Here is an 11,659-nt window from a genome sequence, read left to right as displayed (position 1 = left end):
TCTAATCCATCCTCCTTTTGTTTAAAACTGCACCCCCAAAGCCAAATAAATCTCTTATGTGTCAGCCTTCTAACTTTATTTTTGAAGGTTATTCTAGAAAGAGAATCAACAAGACAGAACAATCCACAAAACAGTGTGGAAAGTTTTGGTGTCTTTGGTAAGGTTTTTAACCCTCCTGTTATGTTCGTTTCTCTGGAACAGCAATAATGTTCTGGTTCAATTTGACCCGGGGCATATTCAATTATCTAAAAGTGTAAGAACCCCAAACAATCACAATACACATTTACAACATCTATTTTTTAACTCCATTACTAACCATTAGAACCAAGATTTCGTCCATGGTGTTCTTTAATTCTCACAGATCATGGCTCAATGAGGATAACTCGCTCGTTTTTCATTAAAAGTCATGTTAAAACTTTTTTTAATGTACATTGGAAAGCCCTAAATATAAATACAATAGTTTTTACATGACAGATTTTTGGTTAATTTATTTTACATTTAGATTTTTTTTGTTTTTATGAAGTGATGTTGATAAATTAACATGACTCCTCTTCTGTCACATGCTGCCCAGATTTGTATGCTGCATTTAGCTTGTTTGGAAGGCATATATTGCCTAAAATAGACTTTAAAAAGGGTCAATTTGACCCGCAACATAACAGGAGGGTTAAATAAGTTGAACAATAACGGCTACCCAAAATAATCCTTGTACAGAGAGACTATTATGTATAACTGGGAAGATCCCGTTAACTAAGCCACTTTGTTCCAGTAACTCTGACAGATGATTATTTTATTAAGCTGAAAAAAAATCAACATTTCGGCTCATCCCATGCAGTAAGCCATGGGAAAATGTGAGACAACAGATAATACTAATAACAACGTAATGAAATGGGACCAATGACTCACTTGATGCTATCACGCACCTGGAGCATCAAAGGACAGAACCAGGCAGAGGGAAGACCTTCACATTGAGGCTAATAACATACACATGCTTTATGAGTCTCATCGCACACGTCACAGTTATTTAATTAAGACCTTTTTTTGGGTCCTGTCCCACTTTCATCTTTACCCCTGCTTCTTCACATTTCCCGAATCCTTAGCCTTTCTGTGTCACTGGCAGAGGGACGATCAGATTCAAGTTTCTGGCATGTGGCAAAGACAGACACACTTTTAATAGAAATGCCCTTTGAAATCTGACGTTCCCTGTTGTTTTTACTTTTTGATATGCTACTTTATTACAACTATAACCATGGCTGCTGAGATGTATACGTTCTGCAGGGCTGGGTGGAATAGTTTTTAATTTAGTTGAAATGATCCAGACATGACAGAGGGTTTCATCGTGGCCTGGAGGACAGAAGTAAATTTGATTTGAAAGGTTATTAGTCGAGGCAGTGAGTCCAGTGTTTGATGTAGAGCTCCTGTCACCAGAAGGACAGATTAAGGGGATTCTGCACATACCTGTTGGCTTTGCTGCTGTGTATAAATGGACACCTCAATGTCTGGGTTCACACACACACACATACACACACACACTCACACACACTCCAGGTTTGCTCTCAGAGGAGTCTGGTCGGGGTCGGCGCTGCTGTAAGATGCTACAAGTGCGCTTGAGTTTTCTTTCTCTTGGAGTGAATCCCTTCTGCACAGATTGAACAGTTTTAATGTTCTAGATGGACACAACACTCATGGTGAGTTACATCTTTGCTCCATCTGTTTATTTTTAATCAGTTTAATAGAATAAAAAAACACTCTTGAGGTATTCAGTAAGATGTGTTTCTTCCTCAGGTGTCCGTCTCTGTGTTTGGACTGGCTGTCCTACTCTCCCTACCTGAGCATGCTTCACTGGATTCAGTATTTCAAAACACCTCAGGTATGATTTCATGTTAATGATTAGCTGTTGAGACCATACTGAGAAGATGTACTAAGTTTTATTCATGGTTACTTTAGGAGCTGTGTATCCAGGATCTGTGTTTGTGAAGGAGGCTCTTCAGAGGGCTATAGAGCTGACTGATGCTGCTTACAAGCACACAACTGAAAGGTATAAAGCTGACAATACTATAACATAGATAAGTAAGTAACTTTATTTAGTATTGCCCCTTTCATAGACATAGTCACAAAGTGCTTTACAGAGAATCAATGTCGACAAGACAATACAATGAGCAATAAATAAGATAATAAAGAAACCAGAAAAAAAGACATCAAATTACAACAGAAGGTTGAAAGCCATAACAAAGAAATGTGTCTTAACCTGCTTTTTAAAAGTCTCAGTCGAATCAGCAGAGCCCACTTGGGGCAGAAGACTGTTCCAGAGAGATGGAGCCACATGCTCAAAGGCACGGTCACCCTTAGTTTTAAGCCTGACAGAGGCACAGCAAGCAGACCCTGATCTGAGGATCTGAGGGATCTACTGGGGATGTAAGGGTGGAGCAGGTTGGAGATATATGAGGGTGCTTGAAGACAGATTGCTTTGTATGTTAATATGAGGATCTTAAACTGTATTCTGGATTTGATTGGCAGCCGCCAGTGTAAGGAGAATAGGATAGGAGGGATGTGGGATGCTTTACTGGACCTGGTTAACAGTCTTGTGGTAGTGTTTTGGAATTAATTGTAGTTGGGAAGAGAGGATTTATTGAGGCTGGTGAAGAGAGAATTGCAGTAGTCAAGCCGTGAGGAAATAAATGCATGAACAGCATTTTACTCTGTGTGTGAGATGATGGATTTATTTCAGCAAGTTTCTAAGGTGAAAGACGCATGGACAGGGTTATTGATTAATGTGTTGGCGAAGTGCAATTGATGATCAAAAGTAACACAGAGATTGTCAAATATTTTTTTACAGCGGTAGAGAGAGGACGCCAAGTAAATTAGTGACCTTAGCTGCATTGCTGTCCAAGGCAATAATGAGGAACTTAGTTTTTTGTGTTTAACTGCAGGAAGTTATCACTCATCCAAATAAGACCTTGATAAGAATTTTATTGGAATCATAAATAAAGGTATTCATGTTACATAGGGTGAAGAACTCTCTGTCGGAGGGGGCTCTGAGACCCAGCGACCTGCTGGTCTCAGTTTAACAGACAGAAGCCAGAACCAGGACCCAGGTCTGGGCTGCAGAACTGCTAGACAACACGTGGAGCTGATCAGAGAGATGGTGTACACTCACCCGATGGTGCAGCCTAGCCCTCATGGTTACTGAACAGCAGCATCACACAACATGGAGAAATGTCCAAACTAGTGTTTACTTTCATGCTTTCAGACCTCTTTATAATTCTCAGTACTTATACACAACATTTTTTTAGGCAGTAGATTTCTGTTGTGTGTCAGATTATTAACCTTTAATGCATTATGCAAAAACAAAGCTCATATTTTTTATATTTTTCTGCAGTGGAGGCTCAAAATAAACAGTCATTTTTCTGTCTCTTCACAGGATTCATGATTTTCGTTTGCTTCTTTTTCAATGTAATCACTATACTGAAATCCCCTCAGAGCTGCTGAGTGAAGCAGATGTGGAGAATCTGCTGCAGGCGACAGGCTGCTCTGCAGAGCTGCAAACACCCAGCTGTGAGTCTGACTGTCTATCAGAGCGCTACAGATCTGTCACAGGAGAGTGCAACAACAGGTTAGTGTTCAAGGCACTCGAAGGAGTTTGGATTGATATAACATGTTTTAGTATTGCAGACAGACTCTGTGAAGCTAGAAGATTTTATATATGCGAGAGTTACTAGGTTCTGTTGAAAACATGATCACCTGGGTCAATACACCCGCCAATTATGACAAGTATATATGGCTTACATCAGAGGTGCAGCATCACAGGGAGAGTAAAGGTTATGTGAATACGTGTGTACTTTATGTACACGTGTGTATAAACGTGTACACATATGACTTATTGAGGTGCAATTGTGAGTTTTTCTTTAAGCTGGAACTTTTTGAATGTTTGGTTTCCTTTTGTCTGTCTTTCCCATTTTTTTTTAATTGTATTTTTATTTGGAAAGGGTATCAATACAAAAGTTACAACACTTTGTTATTGTATTCATCCTTTTTCCAGTCTTTTATATGCATATGCATAGAGAGAAAAAGTATGTCCAGATAGCCACTCACTCCTGAAATGTTTTTGCCCTCCATCTTTCCAGGTGAATGCATTCATTTATACTCTTGACATTTAAACACATAAATATACATTACTCCTCACCTCTTCAGTCAGTAATCAACACTCATTTTCCTGCATACATCCATTACACAAACCATCAGATATATAACTATTTACATAGGAACTATGGGAGCCTACATGTATGTTTTATAAAATCCGCTCACACTGGGGTTCTAAATTAAATCCACTTATTCCAAATTTGATAAAATGTGTCCTTTTGGATCCTCAGAGAGTAAGTCAACTTCTCCATTTTAAATATTTCCAATATTATTCCAAACCAGTCATCCACTGTTGGTGCTGCTGGTTTCTGGCTGCTGAAAGCACTTGCAGCAGCTTAATATCACTCCTCTCTTTCAGACACAGAACATGACCCAAGTACAAAGCCTCAAAGGTCATGGGTACTTGAGTCTCAAACACCTTGCCTATTGTCTTGTGGATATCTTTCCAATATAAACTCAGTTTAGGATGGTTCCAGAATAGTCTTTCCCATTTTGAAATTACTTTGAATCTTCTTTTGTAATTTGTGCAGTTTACTTGTTGTTTTGTGAAGCTTATACTTTCAAACAAAGTATGTATAACCAACAACATGGACACACATTTTTTTTAAAAACACACAGCACCAGAGCAGTTCTGTTGACATTCTTCTTTTCTGTGAGTCTGTTGTGTTCTTGTCCTGTTTAGACGGCATCCCAGATGGGGAGCCGCAAACATACCATACTCCCGCTGGCTCCCTCCAGAGTACGAGGATGCATGGGGGATGCCCAGAGGTTGGGATCCAGAGCACACCTACCACAACACCTCCCTTCCTCCAGTAAGAGTCCTGCAGCAGCACTCACTCCTCCTCTGTCCTGTCAGATGTGTAATTCATACACTTTGTTTTGGTGTCCAGGTGCGGCTGGTGTCTCAGGAGGTGCTGTTCACCCACAACGACAACATCTCTCTGGACTCCACTCTGTCTCATCTGCTGGTGGAGTGGGGTCAGTGGATAGACCATGACTTGGTGCTGACACCACAGAGCCCCAGCACGGCCGCCTTCAGGACCGGAGCTGACTGCACTCGCACCTGCAGCCGGGACACACCCTGCTTCCCTATTCAGGTGCATGTTACTAATATCTGTTGATGTTTTCACTTCTGTTTGGTAAAAGGGTTTTTACTTGTTAAACATAAATAATGCACTTAACATAGATGCTAAAAGACGCCTCCGCTCTTAGATCCCTCTGTCAGATCCTCGCAATGGCGTCCAGAACTGTATGCCCTTCTTCCGCTCTGCTCCCAGCTGTGTCTCTGGAGTTTTATCTCATCGCCAGAGAGAGCAGCTCAACGCCATCACCTCCTTTGTCGACGCTAGCATGGTGTACGGCAGCTCCACCAGCCTGGCCTCAGCTCTGAGAAACCACTCCTCTCTTCTGGGCGAGATGGCCCTCAACTCCCAGTACTCAGACCAAGAGCTGGCCTACATGCCGTTCATGCCACGCCTGCAGGCTCACCTGGACCCGTGCGGCCCTCGAAACTCCACCACCTCAAGGTCATGGGACAGATCCTCACACCAGGAGAACACCACTTCCTGCTTTCACGCTGGTGAGCAATAAAATGAGTTCCACTGCAGGTGTCACTGGAACTGTTGTTGATGATGAACTTTTTTACAGGTGATTCAAGAGCTAATGAGCATCTGGGAATGATTGCCCTGCACACACTGTTTCTGAGAGAGCACAACCGCCTGGTTAGAGAGCTGCACCGTCTCAACCCTCACTGGAGCCCAGACACCCTCTATCAGGAGGCCCGCAAGATCATGGGAGCCATTCACCAGGTATCTGCTTCAGCCTCAGCAAGACATCAGATCTTATCTGCCTCTGTGAGATGTCCCCAGTACCCGAGCCTGCTTTCTTTTGTTGTTTCAGATCCTAACATGGGAGCACTATCTGCCCGGGTCCTTGGTGAGCGCACCACCTCTCGTCTGATGCCCCCATACGAAGCTTACAATCCTGAGGTGGATCCCAGCATGTTAACGCCTTTGCAGCTGCTGCATTTCGTTTTGCCCACGTCACAGTGCAGCCTGTGGTGAACAGGCTGGGACCAGGATACACCACTGATTCCCAGCATGCCCCACTACCTCTGCATCACTCACTGTCGCCTCTTGGAGGGTTGTGCAGGAAGGTAAACATCATTTCTGCCAAGCATTAAATATATAATACTTGTGAGTTAATTGTTGTGTGGGTTTTTTCTCCTGGTGTGTCAGGTGGTATAGACCCAGTGCTGCGTGGACTGTTGTGTCTCCAGCCAAGCTGCAGACTCCGGGTCAGATGATGGTAGAGGAGCTGACAGAGAGACTGTTTCAGGCACAAGGAGGGATGCCTCTGGACCTTGGGGCTCTTAACCTCCAGAGGGGCCGAGATCACGGCCTGCCAGGTGAGTGCTGTCTCACCACTGATGCAGTGAAGTGTTACCATTTCACTTTATAATGAAGATCTTCTGCTGACTATCAACAAGATATCATAGAACCATCTGTTCAAGGCTTAGTCACAGGAAATGATACATACATTTTTACTAATGGAAAAAGCTTACTCTGAAGTTATGGGTGAGAGCTCTCTGTCAAGAAAAAATTTGTTCTTATTTCTTTATCGAACGTAGATCCAAGACTATGTTTTACAGCAATTATGTGACAGAGGGCTAATACCTAATCTCCTGTTATCTGATCCATCTCCCCAATCAGGATATAGCTCATGGAGAAAGTTCTGCAGCCTCTCTGTTCCCAACACCACATCTGAACTGGCTGAAATTTTGGGTAACTTCACTTTGGCTCATAAGCTCCAGCTCCTGTACGGGACACCACATAATATCGATGTGTGGGTGGGGGCCATCTCTGAGCCCGCTCTTCCGGGAGGTCGAGTCGGACCGCTCTTGTCCTGCCTGCTGGCGAAACAATTCAGATCACTGAGAGATGGGGACAGGTAAAACTAAATACTTTGAGTGTGAAATTATCATTCTAATCATCATAATTCAGCAGGTAGAGAAATCTAAACCCATCACTGTCTCCTGAGGTTTTGGTGGGAGAGGGAGGGAGTTTTCACCAGCACCCAGAGGAGGCACCTCCACACCGTCTCTCTGTCCCGCATTATTTGTGACAACAGCCACATCACCCACGTCCCAGTTAACCCATTTTCACGCACTGAGAGACCTGAGGACATGCTGGCCTGTTCACACCCGCTCATCTCCACCCTCGACCTCAACCCGTGGAAAGAGCCCGACACAGGTGAGTAAAATGAAAGAAGACAGATTTTGTCTTAAGATAAGATAAATAAGATAAGAGATAAGAGATTCCTTTACTCGTCCCACACGGGGAAATTCAAGTGTTACAGTAAAAGAGTAGACAAAGTGCAAAAGAAATATATTGCAGGAAGAAAAGACCTGCGGTATCTCTCCGTGAGACACCGCGGGTGAAGAAGTTTTTGTGTGTCACATCAACCTGACCTCCTTCTTCCAGATCCCAGCTGTGGTGCCTTTCCCAGGATTCAATCTGGTTACTCTCTGCTCTGTGACTCTGAGATTTTGTATCAGTGTCACATTGGCTTCAAGCTGCTGGGATCGTCATCTGTCAGGTGTGATCCAAACAGCCAGCAGTGGAGCCCCAAACCCCCAACATGCCAAGGTACTAAACTAAAACTTTGGTTAATGTTTGCAAAATAACATTTAATAAAACCCTTTTTATTACAGAGAGATTCAGATGTGGTCAATCAAAACTTCAGCTGTTGATGTAAACACAGTCTTCATGAACTTTTTGTTGGCTCAAGCTTGACTCTTGGAATTCAAAAACTATTCTTGATGTTGCTCAGATGTAGTCAGGATGCATATCTTTTGTTGATTTGTGTTCTTCCATTGTCCTGGATGTTTCTGACACTGTTTGAACTCACTGCATTGGCTAATGTAACTTAATATCATTAGAATTAAAAGACAAAAGGTCAATAATAAATATGGCAAACCTTGAATAAAACTTTATAGATAACCTCCTCTGTGAAAACTATTAATGGCTGCTCGGTGCCTCAGGTCAGCTGATCTGCTGCTCCTGGAGGTACCGAGGTCAAAACAGAAGCTCAGAGGGGATAGAGCTTTTTCTGTTGCTGCTCCTAAATTATGGAATGAGCTTCCCCTCCACATTAGACAAGCCTCCTCACTCTCCATGTTTAAAACTTGTCTTAAAACCCATTTTTATTCCTTGGCTTTCAACCCAGCATGAGACTCTGCTCCTGTTTTAGTGTTTTATGGTTTGTTTTTTATTTATTGTTTCTATTTTTATTGTTTCTGTTGTTTTATTATACTGTGTTTTTTTCAAGATTGTATTGATTTTTCACATTTTAACAAAGAAACAAACAAACAATAACAGGGCTCTTTACAGTAGAAAAAATATCGGAAACAATTGTTGGTCAAACATTCAGATTAAGACAAAAATAAATAGAAAAATAAAAAATAGAATAAATAAATATTCCACCATCCAAGCTAGGGTATCTTCAAAAACTAACCTGTGTTTTGATTGTTTTATACCTGCGTTGTTTGTCTATTTATGTACAACACTCTGTTTAGGCTGTGGTTGTTTTTAAAGTGCTTTATAAATAAAGCTGAGTCCAAAAGTAAAATGGCAGTTGTAAAACAGTTGTTGCACAATGGAAACAAAAACTCCCATGATCCCGTGCTAACTCAAGTCATCCAACTACCTTTTCTTTGGTTTGATTGAAGAAACCCCTAGCAGCAGATGTTACATGCTGTATGTTTGGAGCCAGGATAAGGGAGGGATTCTAAGAAGCATTCAGGAAACAAAAGTAGGAACCTATGGAACCTATGATGTAACCAAAAGCGTTAGAATAGTTACTGAATAAAACTTGTGGTTAATTTGCTTTGTCAGCTGTTGTGAAAATGTTTTCCAACAGATTTAAATGAAATATTCTTACTGTTGTGAAACTAAAAATGTTCCATAACTTCAGGCTCTTCAGCTGGTCTAAAACAATTACTGACTATAATTAGGAAAAGAGAACACATCTCTCCTATTTAAGCTTTTTTAAACTGTTTCCTAATTAAATCTAGATTGAATTTCTTCTAACCTACAGAGCTCTATGACAGGGGTTCCCAAACTTTTCAACCCACGACCCCCAAAATATAGGTGCCAAAGACTTGTGACCCCTACTGTCCCTCGAAGTTATCAAATGTTGCTTCATACTTCATTTACTTCAACTTAAAAGTTAGTTTACCTACATAATTAACTGTTAGCTAACCCTAACCCTAACTTTAGGAGTCATCTGGCCACAAAAAAGGCAGAAAACTAATGAAATGTACTTTTTTGCAGGGTTTTATTTAAAAGATAACTACATTTTTTATCTCTATTTTTACAATAATGGGTAAAATAAGCTAATTTAGATTACAAAAAAAAAAAAAAAGAAAGACCTCTCGCGACCCTCCATTGGTGTCTCGCGACCCCTCAGGACGGTCCCGACCAACACTTTGGGAACCCCTGCTCTATGATGTTCATACACCATCATATCTCAAAGAGCTCATAGTTCCTTATTGCCCCTCTTGAGCATTATGCTCCCAGAATACAGACCTTGTCGTACCTAAAGTCTCTAAAAGTAGTATGGGAGGTAGAGCCTTCAGTTATCAGGCCCCTCTCCTTTATAATCATCCACCAGACAAAGTACCGGAGGCAGACACCCTCTCTGCTTTAAGAGTAGGCTTAAAACTTTCCTTGTTCTTATTGCTGTCTGTCTCTATCCAGCTCTCCTTCTGCATCTCTATAAAGGAAGCTTCTCCTTGTTTGCTAAATGCTGCAAAGTGATCTGCTCACAGGGAATTAAGATATGATTGAGCATCTTATCTGGATGTTGTGTTTTTGTAAATAATTTAACAAAGGGAACAGTCTAAACCTACTCTTTTTATTCAGTGCATTGAGATAACATTTGTGATGTGGCCCTATATATCGATTGATTATTGGTTAAACCCGTCAAAATCTCACTGTTGACTGTCTTTGTCTGATTGTTGCAGATATTAATGAATGTGAAGAACAAAGTTCTCTCTGCCCACAAAACCTGGAGTGCCTCAACACACCAGGCTCCTTCATTTGCTCAGGTTGGTTCTGATAATTTCTTTAGCTGCTATATGCCCTTTTTTTGCACCTTTGCTTTAAAAGTAACATACATTCCTTCATGCCTTCGTGAACTCATTCAGAACCCTCCTCGCTGTCAGCCGTCTCTGTGGTCACTGCAGTGATAGTAGTGATTGGTGGCGGGGCTTTGTTGCTGGTGATGATGTTCTGTTATCGAAGGTGAGTCATATGGCTTCAATAGAAAATATTTTAGTCCAGAGTAAATATTCACTAGATGGCAAACAACTTCTGTAAAATCAGACTTTAGAAACAAGCAAATCGATAGGTACTTATAACAGGAACCCCACAAGCATATCAGCCCCGTTCTCACATCCCTCCACTGGCTCCCTGTCCATTTTAGAATAAATTTTAAGATTTTAATATTTGTTTTTAAGTCGCTACACCTCAGTACATCTACGCCCCCTCCAGAGCACTGAGGTCTGCTGATCAGATGCGTCTCGTCATGCCAAAAAGCAGACAAAAGACGAGGGGTGAACAAGCTTTTTCAGTGGTAGCTCCTAAACTATGAGCTACCCACCCAAGTAAAAAAGGGCCCCCACCCTGGATACTTTTAAATCACGTCTTAAAACTCATTCTTACTCCTTGGCTTTTAATACAGCATGAGAGTTTATGTTGGTCTCTGTTTGTCTTTTAATTTACTGTATTTTCAATTTGACTATTATTTATTTCTTCTGTTTGTATTTGTTGTGCAGCACTTTGGTAACCTTGTTGTTTTTAAAATGTGCTACATAAATAAAATGGATTGCATTGGATTGGAAACTAAAGCTGTAAATGTCAAGTAAATTGACTTGCCAAACACGTCAAAAAACATATTCATCCATGAAAATATTTAACATAGTGTAACAAGTGTTGACGTTTTTAAAGTCTGAATAACTTTATTTCTCTTTTTCAGATATTTCCCAAAGAAAGAAAACTTAATTAATGCACAGTGTTGTCAGGGGAAGAGTTAGTTTGTCAGAATTTGTTCAAAAGGCGGTCTTATAAAAATATCTCACTGTCTTTGGTTTATTGCTTCTTAAGATAATCATCGGACTGTTTTTTTTTCTGTCTACTGTCAGTCATACTGAGCTAAAGATAATCAGAATGAATCAGAATGAATCATTGCTCGTTATCAGGTATCCCTGTGGTTGACTGGCTCACTTTACAGCATGTTTTTTCTTATCACTGATCACTATGACTGTTCATTCATTAAACCAAACTGTATTTTTAAGGTAGTAATCTGTCTGATGAGGTCATAAATAGAAAAACAGGCTTACATAAGATCTTTCTATCCGGAAACTAAACTCTTACTGGATTGTCTGAACCAAAAACAGATTTTTGTACCTTAAAGCCCTTCTGAGCAGGATATGATCTCAGTGCCCCTCCGTGCCACTGCC

The 11,659-nt window shown here is 41.0% G+C and overlaps 1 protein-coding gene across 1 annotated transcript; it reads left to right on the top strand.

Moving 5' to 3' along the window:
* The first annotated feature begins 838 nt into the window (after positions 1-838).
* On the top strand, positions 839-11,497 carry epx (eosinophil peroxidase). Its single transcript, XM_034685137.1, is given in 22 exon segments — positions 839-848; positions 1,766-1,867; positions 1,945-2,035; positions 3,005-3,120; positions 3,123-3,179; positions 3,478-3,610; positions 4,820-4,949; positions 5,028-5,234; positions 5,350-5,716; positions 5,785-5,945; positions 6,037-6,061; positions 6,064-6,138; positions 6,141-6,263; positions 6,266-6,292; positions 6,375-6,404; positions 6,407-6,544; positions 6,849-7,086; positions 7,177-7,388; positions 7,620-7,784; positions 10,163-10,246; positions 10,346-10,442; positions 11,176-11,497. Coding segments are annotated over 22 exon segments (2,646 nt in total). The 3' UTR covers positions 11,234-11,497.
* The last annotated feature ends 162 nt before the right edge of the window (positions 11,498-11,659 follow it).

This window comes from Notolabrus celidotus, chromosome 6, assembly GCF_009762535.1.
Source record: "Notolabrus celidotus isolate fNotCel1 chromosome 6, fNotCel1.pri, whole genome shotgun sequence".
NCBI lineage: Eukaryota > Metazoa > Chordata > Actinopteri > Labriformes > Labridae > Notolabrus > Notolabrus celidotus.
This window is presented reverse-complemented; position numbering and strand designations above follow the sequence as displayed.